The 18,972-nt window shown below is 39.4% G+C and overlaps 1 protein-coding gene across 1 annotated transcript; it reads left to right on the forward strand.

Annotated features, from left to right (window-relative positions):
• The first annotated feature begins 13,966 nt into the window (after positions 1-13,966).
• On the forward strand, positions 13,967-14,951 carry LOC146504720 (E3 SUMO-protein ligase ZBED1-like). Its single transcript, XM_085183572.1, has 2 exons — positions 13,967-14,413; positions 14,520-14,951. The coding sequence occupies exons 1-2, from the start codon at positions 13,967-13,969 to the stop codon at positions 14,949-14,951; spliced, it is 879 nt and encodes a 292-aa protein (XP_085039698.1).
• The last annotated feature ends 4,021 nt before the right edge of the window (positions 14,952-18,972 follow it).

Consider the following 18,972-nt stretch of genomic DNA (forward strand, 5'->3'; position numbering starts at 1 on the left):
AAGGCAGCATAGAAAGTATTTACTTGCTTTCAGGTTTCATTCAAATGTTAGTCTTTTCATTTGTTTCCCTTTTTTCCTGTTTCAAAATCAAACACCAGCTTGTGAGAAGATTATCTTCTTTTTTTAATAGGCAGATAAAGTTTTGCATTGGCATTGGCTAATTTGCCAATTGTTTGTTACAAATGTTCATATTTTAATATTCAAAAATGTTTTTGCCCAAAACATATGTGCACTATATGTCAGTAAAAACACTATGCAAATATTGCTGTCCTTGAATGCTGAATAAACACTGACTGATTGTATCTCATGTACTTTATCAACACAGTATCTAGAAACTTTGCACCGTAGTGGTTAAAATCTCATTCTAATAAGAGTTAAAAGTGCATTCGGTTGTTAGGTTTATAGGGTTATTGAATTATGGTTAACGGTTGGTAGAATTTTTTTTAACATTATCTGTCAATTACATCTGCCACCCTTCTCCAAATCTGTGCCCCTATCTGCCCCCCCAACTAAAATTTTCTAGACACGCCACTGCCCCCCCAGGGACCACCCCTCCTAAAACTTCCCCCTTCCTAAACAACTAAATGCCATGTTGCCATATCATTTTTTGATTGGTCGACATGGTACATTTTTCCACCAATAGGAAAGGGTGGGGGGTGTTTTGGTGTTGTTTTTGCTCACAGGCTTTCGAGCGTTTTCCTTATAAAACGCCGTTTTTACCGTTTCTTCCGGCAGTAAATATAAACAACGACAGTATTCAGGAAGAAAAACAAACATTGCAGATATTTTATCATAACTCTGGTTTTACGTGGCCGATCAACACAATTTAAAAACTGGTATAAAGTCCACACTTTGTCCGTCAGTTGTTCCGTCTGTCCTGCTCACGTCTCCAATGGTTGTACACGTTGTCATTAACTTCACTCCACATCAGCCGCTTTGCTAAAACACCGGTGTCGGCACATAAGGACGCTGTCATAGCCTGTCAGCGAGGTTGATTAGCTGCGTATATACGAATGTGAATCGCATCATTGGCTGGAGCAGCCAGTCACCGCTCACTTACTGACTCACACTGCAAAACAGATTCAATTGTTAACGTTTTTATTTTAATTTCAATTCAGGTTAGATTTTTTTTTTTAGATTTTCTGTGTGTAGAGACCGTGCCAGTGTTGTGCGATTACACACGCGTGCAGCTTAGAGCGAACATGGCTCCCATTGTGTTGAAGGAGTCCAAGTGACGGTGGTTCTGGATACTCACTGTGTGTTCAGCTGCACTGGAGTAGTTAAAAGTACATGTGTATGTAGGTTTGGGCTCATTCCTTGTTGTCTGGGACAACAGACAGACATAAAACAGTGCTCAGTGACACTAATATCTTTGCATTGCATATTATCTAATGCAAAAACAAGTGAACGCACAAAAGCTGTTAGGATTTGGCTTCCTAAGCAGTTGGGGTGCACTCTGTTGGTTTCCAAAAGAGAGGAATGATTTCACAAACAGATTAAAAGTGTCAATAAAACCTGTGTTAGCAGCTCTGTATCTGGAGCCAGGTGCTGAGGCTAAGGAGTCTGCAAACATGTCCTGTGGTTCAGAAACAGCTCTGAGTCCTTCTTCTGACTGGGGACGACCACTTCAGCCCAGGACCATGGATGTGTGGTGTGGAGCAGGAGGAGGGTGAGGACGTTTTGAGGATGTTTTAGATTTGCCCCCTGTCACATTCCTATTTAAGATTCTGTTTATTTAATCACTAGTGTGTATTTATATATACATATATATATATTTAGTCAGTTAACTGAAAATCTTTGGTTCTTTTACTACATCTTACTAATATTTCGCTCTTTACTTTATTTTTAGTTATTTTTCAATATTTCTTTTTTTTCTACTGTACCATTCTGCTGAGTGACTGTCTTCTGCTTGTCAAATACATTTCATTGCAATGTTGACCCTGTGATAACTTGCATATGACAAATAAAACTAAAAACTGAAAAACAGAGCTGAAAAGGAGAGCCGTGGATGCCTTACATTTGAAGAGCAGAGCAGCTGAAGAAAAGCTGTGACTCCACTGTGAGATGGACCCTGTGATTCATCACCAGCAACACACTGACCTGCATTCATCCATAGATGACACTCAGGACCCTGGTTCCACAGCTGTTCTTGTTCACAGCTGCATCCAGTTAGAGAGGAAACTGTATAATGCAATGATGATGTTCCAGCATCATGTTGTTGCTCCTCCTTCACATGCTTACCTGCCACAGTTTAACTCCGCCTCTCAGACAGTCATGTTACCTGATCTGCATGTTGTGTTGTACGATGACGTCATCTTGACGTTGACGAGGAGAAAAACTAGTTTTGTCCTGCAGATGGCGATCTTGCCCTGTGTTCAGAGAGCCGACTCTTTGATGATGCTGCTCTACTCAACTTACTTTAGCCTGGGTTGGACTCTATATGAGCAGCTTCCACTCTGGTTTCACTGTTAAACACACTTGTTTGATTTCAATTGTAAATACTTTAAATCAGTGAGGATGTATAATGTAATTTAAATGTTGATAATGGTTGTAGTGGGCTTGTAAATGTGGTCTGATTAAATGTGACATTAATGGTGACGCTGCATAAACCTGATAAAACAGTTCTATTAGTGGGTCTGTGTGATCAGCATCAGTGGGTTAAGGTGAGGCCTTGACTAGTAGAACGTCATGTTGGTGACAACACATGAGCCAACATCAGACTCCGAGCGCTACGATGCTAAAGATCAGAAGTGTGACATCATCGTTACCTGGCAACAGAAGCCCTCATCTGACTTTATTGGAGGATATTTACACCGGCAACACTGTTTAGTTTGATATGACGGATTAACAACATGCTGTGATATCCAGTTCATCTGTAATAGATACTGGATCTAATCAGTCAGCAGATTTTTGATCAGCTTATTTATAACTATACTAGAAACAAACACAACTGTGTTGGTGATTCATGCAAACTTGCATATCAGCCTTTGAAGGTTTTGTAGTATTGAGAACAAAGAGGTTTTGTTAGGGCTGAAAAGCCTGACTTGTTCTCCTCTGCAGGTCATCAAATGCACCACAGAAGTTTGTATTTGCACAGACTGTATATGTTTGATGGCTTTATTATTCTCTGTTCAAAGACAGTAACTGTGGAAAATGTCTCATGTAGTATCAGCTTCATTTAAAATGACTGCAAACATTTAGAGAACATGTGCTGCTGTTTGTCCTACATTTCAACACTGAATGAACCCTGAAAACGTGATGGCAGCTGGCAGATTGGAGTTCACATGAAATATCGGCTGTATGAAGACTGGAAATATAGATGATACAAATATGCAGCCAACATTTGTGGACATGGATAAACTCCCTGATCCAAAAATGCAGGAAGTGACACAGCTAGAAAATGAAAGTGTGTAAGAGCTGAAGTCAAATGTAATGCAGAGTTGAATCTGCACTTGGATCATCTGTGAAAGGTCCACATGTAGGGATTACATGAGTCCTGATGTTTGTCAGTGCAGCTTGATAACTCCATCTACTGTGGCTACATGTACTGGGCTGGTAGCTCCACAGTGTTGGAAAGAAACTATTAAATGTGCAAATTTAAAATCATCGTCTCTTCTAACACAGGAGCCATGTTGAGTTTACAGCCGACCACCGGCAGTCTGGAATGGAATGAAGCCCATTGACAGCCAGCAGGTCTGAACAGGAACGCACCCATTTGTATGCAATGATGTGGCTGCAGCTGACACAGGATTGGTTCAAACTAAACATCAGATGCATTTCATAGAGTTCACAAACAAACTCACGTTTTTATCTTTGAAGATCATCATAAAGTAGAATTGATGGTCCAGTAGAAACAGCAGGAGGTTTGAGCCCTTCTGATGCAGCAGAAACAGGATTTGGAGGAAGATGTTAATAGATTAGAAAGAATTGTACACTGTGAATCAATGCAAGTCTTTCTAGATAGACAGATCTTTAATAATCCCTCAGGTAGGTTCCTCTGGGACAGTCACAGATACAGACAACATGACTGTGAGGATTCAGAAGAATAAAGTCAGAATACTTTATTATTATGAAGACTAAAGTGCACCTTAATGCTGCCAATGAATACACGTTCTTTGTGAACGCATGTGTGAGCACAGCTGACATGCACTACACTGACCCCACTCGCCCCATTTCTTCATCCACTTCTTGCTCTTGTGCTTGAAATGAGACGCAGACGCAGCAAAAGTCAGAGGCTCTAAAATCCACAAAAAGGGGGCTTGTTAGATCAGGATGTTGGATGTGATCCATAGAAAACATGGATAATACACCACTTTATTTGAAGACATCTGTAGCACTGCCTCAGTTCTGGATGTTTCCACAGACTCCTCTGTGCACCGAAAGAAAAGGTCAAAGGTCAGCAGCACATGTAGTTGGGACAATTCTTCATTTACAAACAACAGTCGCACAACCTATACAATTATTTTCCTCCAATGACGACTTTTCACTTGCAGAAATGGTCCTGTGTGATTTCTAGGCTGTGATATAAAAACTAGTTCCTAATGGCAGCGATTCACTCAGTAAACATGTGTTTCCTTCACCAACCTCACACACAGATCCAATAAGATCAGGAAGTGGGCAGTATAGTACAATATGTGTTATTTTGTACTGTACTGTCCAAACTAAAGATCTGCTGAAGTGCTGGAAATGATTCAGATGTTTATTTTGGACGATACAGCAGAAGATCAGACATGAAAGTGGAGATAACACAGAAGACCTGCAGCAAAGGGTCAGAGGTCAGACTGGGCCACTGGATTCAACAATGAGCCAATGATCATCAAGTAGTGACTAAAGCAGAGCCCTGACGTTCTGACATTTATCACACAGTTAGAACAAATGTCTGCTGATGACTTCATCTCATGAAATGACTGATAGATGTCAATTCATTGATCAGCTGAGCTGCTGCTGCTGATCTTCATCGTGCACAGAAACATTCAGCTTGTTTCAATCAGTAAATAACTCCCACTACTCTCAGTTTGAACTGTTCCCACTCAAAATGCTGTGAGAACAATGATCATTGTAGAACTTCACAAACATCACGTGTTGTTTTCCACATGTAAGATCAGCAAACACACAGAAACTTCCTGTTGCCACACACGGCCTCTAAAATCTCTTCCACGGTTTCTGTCTGAAGTCCACTCTCTGTGTCGGATCCACAGGAAACAACAAGATCTTATTAACATGGTTTTCAATGAGTCTCCTTACAAAAAGTCCAACCAATGAACAAATGTGTGTATTTGTGGAGGCTGAACAAAAGCATGACACATTTCTCTGTTTCTATAAACTGGTGTCAAACACAAACATGAAGAGTTTCATTGACAGACTCCAAAATGCCCCCGCAGTGAATCAAAGGGAAATCCTACAGTGTGGCCAGAGAATCTTAATGGCTCCAACATCAACACATCCACAATGTTGGATCCAGTTCTACCTCACAGAGTTACTAAGACACACCCTCTGCCAGCATTACAACAGCTCCACCTGCTTCACCTGCCTCCTCAGCATCTGTACACCTGAAGAGAAAAGAAAGGCTCCAACAGCTCAAATCTACAAAGGATTCTTGAATGTTCATCCAACAATAACATGTTTGCCTTCCACAGTGTGCTGTTAGACACCACTGTACCTCTGCCATTTCAAAAAGAGCAGCTTGGTAACATTTTGGCTGCAAACACTTTGTGTTTAAGTTCCTAATCTTTGTTTTCTTTGTGAAGCCGACAACATCTGGAGCTTTTTGACTCATAGAAACATCATTTTGTTCTTTAGATGACAGCAGATTGGGACTGAATAATCAATCACTATCAAATCAATAAAGACAAAAATACCATAGTAACATGCCAAAGCATCTTTGCTGGTCATGTTACTATGGTAACCCAGAGGAGTTTAATATGATAAGTATTAATTTATTCACTAAATGAGACAATCAGTCAAAAGTCGATCAGTCATTTTTAATCAGTAGTATTTTTGGAATCATCAGATAAATTTAAAACAAAACCAAAAACACTGAACAAGTTTGTAAAGTTTCTACAGCCGTGTTTCCACTTTTTTTCTCTCAGTTCTTCTTCTTCTTGGTCTCCTCTCTGGGCAGACATGCTTTCACTTCCAGCAGCTGAAATGAGGCCATGAGTTACACTTTGCATGTTCACAGTGATGCACGCGTTTGTAATTTTACAAGATTATAACGGATGATGCTGTGACAAAATGTTCTGTTGTTGCAAAATAACTTCACCACAGCTGATACAGAACAATAAAAACACGTATTTTAAAGCTATTATTTTATAATTGAATGTTATGAACAGTAACAGAGTTACAGTGTAAATGAAACATATTCACAGCGCTGTTTGCTACGATGAGTCACCGTCCTGTACTTCATGAGTGTTTAAGTTCTTTGAGTCGCTAAGTTTACGTCTCACTGATTATTCTGGAACTCCTGTTTGTCTCGGTGTCTGTTTCCTCTCTGTGTCGAGTCTGCGTCTCTGTCTTCTGTACTTCCATCTTATTTTGCCCTTCTTGTCTTGATTTAGTTTCTGTCTCCCCGTGGCTCCGCCCCCGTGCGTCACTTCCCTTCTATAGAGTCTCTTCATATTAATTCATCCATCCTGTTTCCTCTGACTCTCTCCTGCGTTTCCTCCTTTCCACAGTCCAGTCGTGACTGTTTACTCTGTTATGTGTGTCGGGTTTTACTCCTGGTCTTTGTGCCCTGCTGCTTCCTGTTTTACTTTTGTGAGCTTGTGCTCCTTGTGTAGTGTCTTAAATTTGACTTCCTTTGTCTCTTAATCAGTTCAGCTGTGTTCCCGTGTGTCTCCACTTCCCTAATCACCCTTCAGTATACTGGCTGTGTTTTTCTCTGTTCCTCGTCAGAGCATTGGTCCAGCTGTCCTTGTGTCTCAGTGTTTCAGTGGTCCCAGTGTTTTTCTTCAGTGTATTGTTCAGTATTTTGTGTTTTTGCACTTTTGTATCCATCTAAATAAATCACTCGTTTTCTGTTAAGGTCTTTTCCTGCTGCTGTTGTCTGCATCACTCTGCGCATCCCTGAGTCTGCACATCACTCATGACACAGTGCAGCTTTGTTCGTCTGTTCTTTTACTTAGCGTTAATCATTTTAAACCAAATTATTTTTTTTTACCATAGAGCGTATAAAAGATGGACACGGGGCTTTCTGTATTGTAAGGTAAAGACCCTACAGTGATACAACATATGACTGTTAGCCACCTTAAGCTAGCCTGTTACCTTGGTAACATCTGTCTTGTCTTTAGTAATTAGCTTTAAACATGAATAAATTAAAGTTTGATGGTACCTTTAAGACATTTAGTCAAACATTTCTCTATGAAGAAAAGTTTCAGACGATCTCATTGTAAACATAATCTGTAGTTATCAGTAGTAAAAGTTGTAGTCGTCACTAAAACCCCCAAACCTCAGGGACAGGGTTATCCTCTGAGGAGCATGAATATAAAATCCCAACGTTGGTACTTCAGTCTGGACCAAAGCGACGCGCCAACAAACACCAACAAACACAAACAAACACCAACAAACACCAACTCACACCAACAAACTACAAGAACCACAAAACACATGAAGTGTAACAGAGTCTGGTTCAGATGTGTTGTAGTGCACCTGTGACGCTGTGATGTGGTCCAGTTGTTTTTAAAGCAGCAGAAGATCAGAACAAGAAGAATGAAGGGCAGACTCCTCAGGATGAAGATGACAGTCGATGATGAAGGAGCTGAAATTCACACAAAACCAAGTTCAGCTCTTCATTCATTCTTTATCATCACCGTAGTTTCACTGCAACAAAAGCTTTTTTAGTAGATTCACAGGGTTACATTTTTCTATGCTCGTCATCACAAACATCTGTAAGTTTGAAGGTTTTCAGCTGACAGACATTCAGGTAGTTTCATCGCTCTGGTTTGGATGATTCAATGTTTATTAATCGTCCCTTCAGACGACCAAAAGCTGCCACATGTACGGTAACAGCACAGACACGTAACAGACTAAACTTTTATGTGACAGCGTTTCATCTGTAAACGGTGACGTTCACATATTTTGGAGGCGCGTTGGTCACCAAACTGAACCTGTTCACTTACTGGAGTCTGTGTGGTTGTTGTTGTTATTCACCGTCTTCTCTCTGACTATGATGATGGTCCCATTTCCTTTAGACACAGTTAAAGATGGAATCTCCACAATCACTTTACAGATGTATGTTCCTGAATCCTCTGAGACGTCTGTTCCCCCTGATGTAACCCAGCTCTGACATCATTTGTCCAAAAACAGTGTCAGCTTGTGTCAATCTAAACACATCTGCACCAAGAGTGCAGTGCAGTGTACTTCACTTTATTTGGCAAGAAGTTCGACAACAACACATCATCGATCTGTCGATCCAATCGACATCTATCAATTAAAACAAATTAACGTAAGCTTTAAATTTGCAGTTGAACAAATTCCACCGAGCAGTCCTAACCTTTCAAACTAATCCCTCTTCTTCCTCTTCTGTGTTTTGTGCATCATTCTCATCTCTGAGTGATGTTATCTCATATTCTTTTCTCTCCCTGGGAAATACTGCAAATGTACCTTTAGCTAGCAGACACACTGTGTGACTAACTGCACAGAAACAGTTTGCTGATATTTGTCGAGCTGTTAAGAAGGTTTCATGTGTGTTACTGTTAAAGTGTACAATCAAGAGAGAGTTCACGACCACTGGTTAGCAGGACGGAGAAAGAGAGAAGCAGCTCATGAGCTGAAGCATCATCTGTGAGGCAGGGTGGATGCTGTGTCATGTACATGTATTTAGTGCCTTTTAATAATAATGGACAGATTCCTATCAGACATTTTAAATGTAATTCCACTTGTTTGTTTTTGGAACAGTCACCACTAGATGTCAGTAGACTACAGACTGCAGTCAGCTGACTCCTGTTGTCTTGCCCCTCCAAAGTGCATAATCCCAGCTATGGTGAACAAAAAGCTCTGACTGATTGATCCATATGGAGTGTAGGCTGTCGGTCTGGTCTATTACCTGACCTCTACGTCTATTTAATCTGGAGGAGGCTGAACAAGGTCATGAAAAGAGTCTGAATAGAGCTTTGTGAGTGACTGAAAGGCATTTTGGACAGTTGTAAAACTGAACCAGTAAAATGCATGACTTTGGAAAAGCTTACTTATAACACTGAATAGAGTTCAGATGAAACAATACTTGAATTTCAGTTCCACATGTCCTACGATCTTGGTTATATTTACGATCTTTGGATATGGTGTTCAATAAAGAGCAAAGAGGCTGTAATGAACACCATATTTTAACCACACGTTTGGCAAACACATGTATTCACCTATTTATTTATATGCCTGTCTTCTTCTCTTGTTTTCCCTTTTATCCATCACATTATTTTTCTAATGTAAGTGGAGTCATAAAAATTTGAGGCAGATATGAGGAGACTCCTTGGGCATCATTTACTACTATGTGCAAAGACATGTTTTCATGTGTGCAACAAAAAACAACAAACAAATAAATAATAAATAAATTGTATTTATAGCAACTTTCTAGACAGAATCACAAAGTGCTGCACATAAGATAACAAATAATAAAAAGGTGAAACAGACAATATAAAACAGGCAGAAATGTAACCAAAAACAGTTTAAAAAGGTGAGTTTTGAGTTGTTTTTAAAAACAACGACTGAGTCCACAGTTGTTAATGTCTGAGGGAGAGAGTCCACAGTCTCGGGGCCACAGTGGCAAAAGCTCTGTCAGCCTTAGTTCTCATCTTAGTCTGTTTTACAGCAAGTAAGCCCTGATCAGATGACCTCAGGGACCTGCTGGGGACATTGGGCTGCAGCAAATAACTGTAACATGAAAATTATTGTCAGATTTATAAAATGTGCACCAACCTGTTTTGTTCTTTCCTTGATGCAAATGTTAATAAATCCAAATGAGTGAAAATCAGTGTTTACCATCTGTAACCTGCACACTGTCACACACTCTTATTTCTCCAGATAAAGAATCATGCTGACCTCATGGTAAGATGGGTAAATGGTGAGGATACTCTAAGAGAGTGTGGTTAAGAGAGGGAGAATAATAACTAAATAATAAGCTGGGCTTGGTTTCAAATAACATCGGTCTAAATATTGTTTTCCCTGAGACACGCTGGCTCATGTAAACTAGCAAATAAATTTAAAAAATCATTTCAATTCAATGTTATTTATATAGCACCAAATCAAAATAGCAGTCACCTCAAGGTGCTTTATATTGTAAGGTAAAGACTGTACAACAATACCGAGAAAACAGAGGAAACTCCAACTGTCATATGAGCCCCTATGAGCACTTTGGCAAGAGTGGGAAGGAAAAACTCCCTTTAATAGGAAGAAAGCTCCAGCGTAACCAGGCTTATGGAGGGAAAACCATCTAACAGTCAAATGTTTGATCATTTCTGAGACAGTCCTACACTTGTATGGACAAATTCAGCTATGAAAGTATGAATGTTTTCTGTGTGAAAGTCACGGAACGAGGCACTTAGACTGTAAACAGCATCTTAATGTCACAGTTATTTGAGCTGAGGGTAACTCTATCAGATGGAAGCAAATACTATTTTTATAACAGGTCCATCTGATGATTATTTATTCACCTTTTAGCCGTCCAACACTAGAAGTTATTAAAACTATTACAAATACACAAAGAAAATGGTGATCACAGTTGTGGAGAATCGTGAAATACTCGTGTGAATTGTGTTGTTATGGATGTTCTTCAGTTTATTTCATATAAAGATGAATAATGAAGAAAAACATTCTAGATTTTTGCATTTTTATTGTTAAAAACTGCTCACGATGTTGCTCAGTCACATTTCCATAACAGATGGTGTCAGATCTTCATGCAGTGTCGGTGAGACGATCAACAACAGATCAGACAAAACACTCAAGCGGACACTCCTCTGTAGAAGGAAACATGGAAAGTGTAAGGTAATCAGTGCACAACATCAATTTGTATTTCAGGCTGTTTTTATATAGAACTTCAGCACCAATGTAAAAGTTCCGGTTTTAGGAAGATGAAGAATATTTTCAGGAAGGATGCCAGTCTGCAAGCAGAGCTTGTTGAACCTCAGCGCTGAGGTCCAGACTACGTCCTGTGAAACCACATGATGTAAATCTGCTGCAGTGGCTGTAACTTGCAGTTTCTTCAAAGAGTGCAGAAATGCACATTCACTCCACACCCAAAGGGTTTTCAGTGTGATCCTGTCTCGACTTGTGCTATTCCAGCTCCAAACACTGTGTGTGTGTTTCACTCCACCCATCAGTATGCCTCAGGAATTTGATAGAAAAAATACCACACAAACTCAAACATGTTATATAAAACAGTGCAGAGAAATTGGAGGGAAGTGAGAAAAACAATCTTGTTGGTGTTTGGCTCAGCATTCAAGATTTTTATTTACCATTTGCGTACAGGACCAGCAGTCCATGCACGCTGGAATTCTTGTGCAGAGCTCTCCAGGTCAAGTTACATTTTTAAAAGGTAAAGAAAATCAAAGCAGTTAAAAATAAAATAGAAATAAAGTATGGACGACCACAAGAGCCACACACACTGAAATAAAGAATTCTCTGCTTAAATAATGAATTCAAGAATAAATAAATTCATTTTCGAATTCCACATTAAAAAAATGAGTTTCAAAATGTTTTTTTAAAAACACAATTTAAAATGGCGATTCCACTCCTCATTTTAAAATCCATTTTCCTTTTCTGTTCACTAACAGATTAGCTCATTAATTAACATTTGGATTAGCATCTGGATTAGCAACTTCATTTTAATGCAAATTAACCACACTGTGGGATGTAAGGAGCTCTCTGATTGGTCAGAGAGCTGGCCACTTTATGTTACGTGCACACTTTAGGTGCCACAGGGGAGAAGAATAACAGTGCTTGTGCCTGGGCATTTTGCTGGGGCCGTCTTTGACCTGAAAATGTCCAGCATATCACGCATATCGAGGGACATTGCCAGTGAGATGGAGCAGAGGGCAGAGACTATTTCGTCGATGTCGAAGAACTCTCATCATCCGTGCTTGGCTTGGCAAAACTGTAGACAGGCAGATGTCCATGCTATTTCTGTATATATTATAGCTGTTGTCAGTTTCTTACAACATGACAAATATAGGTGATATTGTTGTAAATAAGGACATAATTGCATAAAGAATAAAGACAATTGATTATGATATGTTTTTGAACAGATGTCAACAGAATGGTGTCATGGTTGAGTTTTTATGCCTTTTGTATGATTCTGTCCTAACTCCTATGGTTTAAGCTTTAGTTAGTTGTCTCGTTAGGTTCCTCCCATGTCTGTTTCCCCTCTATGTTTTTTATAGTGTTGTGTCCCCTCTGTTTAAGTCTCCATCGCCCTTTGCTTGTCTCAGTGATGACTTTGTCTGCCTTTGTGTTGCTCTTGCTTCCTCTCTCCCTCTGTTTCTTGCCTCGTCTTGATTATGTTTCCCCTTGTATGAGTCTATCAGGCGGGTTGTTCTCCCTAACTGTCATGTTCTCTGTATTTGTGTCTTATGTCCGTTTTCCATCTCCCATTTTGTTTCCCTGATGTTATGTCAAGCCTGTGCTTCTTACGTCTGATTTTTTATTGTGACTCGCATCCCATGTTCAGTGTGCTTTCTCTTGTCTTCTCACTATGTTCATTCATCCCAGCTATGAACCCTGTGTTTTGTTTTCCCTCGTAACCTCGTAGGTCTGCTGTTATTCATTGTTGCATTGTCTTTTATGTTCACACCATGTCTCCAAGTTTCTATGCATCCTCGCCTGGTTTTCATGTTTAAGGTTGTCACGTTTGTTTTCTAGTCTCCCAGATTAGGTTAGTTTAGTGTCAAATTTTTTTCCGTCACCCCATTTTTTATTTCTTTATCAGCCACAAAAAGCTGCTCGTTTTTCGTTAAAGAATTCTGTATATATATATATATATATATATATATATATATATATATACACTATATTATTGAACCTTTCGATACAGTGCTTTCGGTTCGGTACGCATATGTATCGAACAATATAAATTTTTGACAAAACTACAACAGTATGTCGGATGTGCCACGCCATGGTTAATTACATCGGTGGGAACACAACAAATAAGAATGCACATTTACGCCGACATCACCCTAGTGCAAAGACGAGTGAAGGCAGACAAAGACAACAACAAACACACATGCTACAAACTTTGCCGGAGTCATTTAGACAGCCGTTAGCGCATGATTCTAAGAGGGCAAAAGAAATCGGCAGGGCAATTGCTATTTTTATTGCTGTCGACATGCGACCCTTTTCTGTTGTAGAAAACACCGGGTTTCAGGAAATGCTGAGAGTACTTGAGCCCCGTTACAGTATTCCTTCACAAACCCATTTCACCGATATTGCAGTTCCTGCTTTGTACAAGGAGACAAAAGCTAAATTAGGTACGGCAGTGTCAGCAGCACCCGCTGTTGCTCTGACCTCAGACGGCTGGACGTCAAGAGCTACGCAGAGCTACCTCACTGTCACCGCACATTACATTGATCTGGAATGGCAGATGAAAAACTGTGTTTTGCAGACACGCCTGGTCGAAAGTCACGCCACTGACGACTTAGCCAAAGGTCTCTCTGAAGCTGTGGAAGACTGGAAGTTAGTGCGACCAAATGTGACAATACCTGTAACTACTGACAATGCTAAGAACATAGTTAATGCTGTCACAGCTGCTGGGCTGGGGCCACAAATCGGATGTTTTGCACATACAATTAATATAGCTGCTCAGAAAGGAATGGCAGTGCAGAAGGTTTCCCATCTCCTAGCAAAGATGAGAAGAATTGTCTCCTTCTTTCACAGAAGCACAACAGGATGCAATGTGTTTAAGAAAAAACAGAAACTGCTGCAGCTTAGTGAAAAAAAAATGATTCAAGATTTTCCAACGAGGTGGAACTCCTGTCATGATATGATGGAAAGATACCTTGAACAGCAAGCTGCAGTGTATGCTGCTATGGCCGACAATACTGTGAAGAAGAGTATGAAGAACATTCAGAGTCTAACTCAGGAAGAACATGCGCTGGCTGAAAATCTTGTTACAGTCATGAAAACCCTAAAAACTGTGACAGTCATGATGTGTGAAGCATCATCTCCAACAGCATCCATGATCCTGCCACTTAAAATCAACATCCTGAACTCTATGGCACAGTCTGGTGATGACAGCCCAGCAGTGAGAGATGTAAAAAAAAACATCAGGGAGGACCTGGAGAAGAGATACGCTGATCCTGCCCTTCAGAATTACCTACACAAGTGCACAGCTTTAGATCCTCGATTCAAGTCCCTGCGACACTTGGATGATGTCACTCAGCTGAGAGTCTATGGAGCACTCACCACAGAACTTGGCTTGAGCATTGAACAAGTAGGTATTCTTTTTTTATTTTTGAAATTTTATTTAGCTACTGCTTGATTTATAAATATTATTTAAACAAATACAATTAACAGTTTGATTGTTTATATTTCCTCAGGACCAAGTCGCAGGCACCACAGAAACTCCGACCTCCGCAGAGACTCAAGCAGCAAACTCTTCAGATTCACCATCAGCATCTCCACCAGAGAAAAAGTCAGCCATGAAGGAGTTGTTTGGAGAACTGTTCATGTCACAGGAGCCAAGAACCAGGTCTGCAGCCGAAGTGGCAGAGGAGGAAATTAACTTGTACAGGTTAGCACACTGCATTCCCACAGATGATAACCCACTGAGATGGTGGAAGGAACATCACAGCTTGTACCCTCATCTTTCCAAGTTGGCACAGTGTTACTTGGTTGTACCTGGAACCTCTGTCCCAAGTGAGAGGGTGTTTTCCACAGCAGGCGACATTGTCACAGCAAGCAGATCTGTACTGTCAGCAGAACATGTGGACATCCTAATTTTTCTGAAGAAGAACATGGAAATTGAGTAAACTATGTTTTGGTTTGTATTAAACAGGACCTTTTATTTAAGTTGTTTATGCTGTATATGCAGCTAAGTGCTAGCACTCCAGAAGATGAGTGTTAGGGGAGGTCCATTAAAGAGTTATTCATTTTATGGGTACCTGATTTGTTATATATGCTGCTGAGAATATACCCCAGAAGAAGGGTATAGAATAGCTTTTATTTGTATTTATTTTTTACTCTTTACATTTTTTTTGTTTGTTTTACATGCTGCCAAGTCTGCACAACAGAAAATATGTGAAGTATAGCTTTACCAGATTTAAGTTTTCATGTGTTTTCTGTACACTATAGAACATGGTTCTAAAAAAAAAAATTCATGCCAGAGATTGGGTGTGTTTGTTTTATATTCTGCCAAGAATAGAAAATACCATCAGGGATTCCCAAACAATGCAGAACTGTATGTGGTTAATACCTTATTTTTAGAACATTTCAAATGTTTAAAAATATATTTAAGAAGGCATTTCTGTGCAATACATATTTTTATTTAAGTTGTTTTTGTTGTATATGCAGCTAAGTGCTAGCACTCCAGAAGATGAGTGTGAGGTGAGGTCCATCAGAGAGTGGTTCATTTTATGGGGACCTGATATGTTCAATATGCTCCCGAGAATTTACCCCAGAAGAAGGGTATAGCATAGCTTTTATTTTGGAAAAGGACATTTCTCTGAAATAAACTCGTTTCCAAACTCTTTTATTCTTTTGTTGTTTCAACAACATTTCATTTAAAAACTGTATTTTTGAGTTAAAATAAATATTCATAATCTTAATAAATTACAAATTAAAAAAGGCATGAACATTTTTTTGTATCAAAAAAATATCGAACCGTGACACCAAAGTATCGAACCGAACCGAACCGTGAATTTTGTGTATCGTTGCACCCCTAATATATATATATATATATATATATATATATATATATATATATATATATATATATATATATATATATATATATATATATATACTGTAACAAAAAAGTCCTAATATAAAAGTATTTTACTGTGTATTTTACAGTTTTGTTCTGTTCTTCTAGAATATCATTAAAGTTACATAAATAGACTGTGATTTCACATTTCAAATGTAAATTAACGTAAAATCACTGTAATGTAATAAAACACAATTTTCTTGTTTTTTAAGTGTATATGTCTGTACATATGCATATTTAGATTGTTAAAATGCATTCAAAAATGTATCATCATTTCACAAATATTTGTCTTTTATTTGAAAGATTGAACTGTTAAATTCAAATGTAATGCTTTGGAAAAATGTATAAAATGATTCTTATAAGCTTTTTTGACATCAAATAATTATTATCATTACTGCTGTTTTAGTTTAGAGCGATCGTGGCTCAAGATTTGGCAGTTCGCCTTGTATTCAGAAGGTTGCCGGTTCGAGCCCCGGCTCGGACACTCTCGGTTGTTGTGTCCTTGGCAAGACACTTCACCTACCACCTCCTGGTGATGGCCTGAGGGGCCGATGGTGCGATTATGGCAGCCTCGCCTGTGTCAGTCTGTCCCAGGGCATGCAATCCATATTTAAACCAACTGTTAACTGTATATTTCTGTACATTTAAGTATTATTATTCATATTGCCACATTCATTGACCTTGTTTATAGGTAATTTCATTGTTTAATCACATTAAAATGTTCCTAATTTAATGTTTAAAAGCACTTGAAAAAGGCAAAATCCAATGTAAAATTAGGGCAACAAACTGTTGTCATTACTGAAAATAACCGTATTTTCATGAGAAAGTTATTTTCTGTTATTGTACGGTATTATTTTGGCGCCCCAGCTGCCGTAATATTACTGTTTTTTTAAGATGTCTTTTCTAACAGTGCATATATGGACTATTTTGTTGATCTAGTATAAGAGCCAGTTCCGAGTCAATGGTTTCCCACTCTTTTCTCACTGGATCTGGGCCACAGAATCTGATCTTTCCTGCCTTCCATATTCCATTCCCTTGCTAGTAGTGGTTGGTTAGACTCAGTGTTGGAAGATTCTGTTGGCTGTTTCTGGATGCGCTCTGGGCTGGAACGTAGTGTTGATTGTGGCTGGCTTACATCTATACACAAGTGTGTTCCTAGCTGTTGGTGGCTAAGCTCGAAGCTAGAGGCTGATATTAAATGGCCGGGCCCTGAGCTAGAATCTAATATTGAGTGTGGCTGGCTAAGCTCTAGACTGGGAACTGCTACTGGCTGGATTTGACTGAGTCCTGATCTGGAGTCTATGAAGTACGGTGTACATTTTAGGACATCGTCAGGTCTCAGGAAAAAAGTTGTCAGGTAGACTCACATGAAAAAATGTCAGGTCTCAGTCTCACATGAAAAAATGACCTGACATTTTTTTTTCGTGTGAGACTGACAACTTTTTTCCTGAGACCTGACGATGTCCTAAAATGTACACCGTAATGTCTGTACGACAATGAACTTCGAAAGGGGTGCTGATACCCTGAGGACTGTTGGGATTCTCCTGCCTCTGGACTTCAACCTGTGGACCGCCTCTGGACTTTGACCAGCCACAAATGCAGTTCTGCGACTTCCTTCCTACCATCATTGATGGTCCATTATTAGCTGGTTGGTTCTATTCATCGTTGGTACCGTACCGTTCCGTGGTTCGTTGCCATTAAATCTGTCCAGAAAGGGTCTTCTTGCCCCTCTGCTCTCGCAGACCCTAGGGGTATCTTCTATTTTGAGATTTATGTAGCAATAATGGGTGCACCCAGCTTCACTAAAAAGTGCTGGGTCCTGCTGGTATGAGGCGCTTACATACACCAGCCCCGTTAGGGTCTATTCCCTCCTGTCAGCAGTCTTTCCAAGCTGTCATCTGGTCTTTCCCTGATTGTCAGCTGCCCTTTCGCAGCGGTCACTGAATCACTCCAGAGTTCTGATTCAGTTAAAATGGCTAGATGTTACAGTCTCTGATAAAGCATTGCTTTAGATGGAGAGACTCTTGAGGGATGGCTGTTATGAGGAAAGGCAGCCCAGAAACTTTGCCAGCAGCACACATCGTTGTATGTGTCAACTGACTATACTGCAGATTTCAGGATTTTACTGCTTTTAACAGATTTTTTCTCAAAGTCCATATGTCACATGCTGTTTTGAGCAGGAACAAAGTAACACCGTCGCTGTATGGCTCGCAGTGAGAATATGTTGTAGTGGATTTTTGTATGATATGTATACCTATATATCTAATGTGGTGGATTTTTGTACCTATATATATATATATATATATATATATATATATATATATATATATATATATATATATATATATATATGTACTGTAACTTTCATCTAGAGTTTTGGGCACGCGGTGGTACACACACACACACACACACACACACACACACACACACACACACACACACACACACAATAAATGTTACATATCTCTTACATGGTAACAGAGATACTGGAAACAACATAATGAAATCACTGTCATGTACACACACACACTATAAACCTACACTGGAGTGTTTATTTTTATGTAATGCATTTAACTCATATATTTGATGTAGTTAGGTCAAGTATTATTCACATGAAGTATCATAAGATTATCACAAAAACTATGCTATTTGCTGTACTAATGTGTGACCTTTGACCATGTTGTGACCTATTGTCAGAAGGCAAAGCAAAGGGTTAACCTAAGGGTGTCCCTTTGGGCCAGGCCAGGTTGGTCCCAACCTGCATGCGCTTACGGCGAACACCCTAGGGGAGCTTTGCTTTTCCTTCTGTTTTGCTGAGCTGCACTGTTCAATAAAACAGCTGGCATAGAACTTTCTCCTCTCCTGTGATTTCTGTATTTTTGACTTTAATTGAAATTGGGAAGCTGAGATCCACCTATTGCTAATCTGAAGAATTACTCTCAATTGTGACAACCACAATGTGCATCTGTATCCCATGGGGATTTACACATATTAATGATGCCAACACTCGTCTCCCTACAAAGAGAGAGTTATATTTAACTTTAGAAGTTAAACTATGGATGGTGGCA

Source organism: Neolamprologus multifasciatus, chromosome 13 (genome assembly GCF_963576455.1).
Source record: "Neolamprologus multifasciatus chromosome 13, fNeoMul1.2, whole genome shotgun sequence".
Lineage (NCBI taxonomy): Eukaryota > Metazoa > Chordata > Actinopteri > Cichliformes > Cichlidae > Neolamprologus > Neolamprologus multifasciatus.

What these genes read in the sequence shown, in the direction of transcription:
- LOC146504720 (XM_085183572.1), top strand. Translation starts at nt 13,967, where the DNA reads ATGGAAAGATACCTTGAACAGCAAGCTGCAGTGTATGCTGCTATGGCC. An exon ending in TTGGCTTGAGCATTGAACAA is followed by an intron (nt 14,414 to 14,519) that starts GTAGGTATTCTT and finishes ATATTTCCTCAG; the next exon opens with GACCAAGTCGCAGGCACCAC.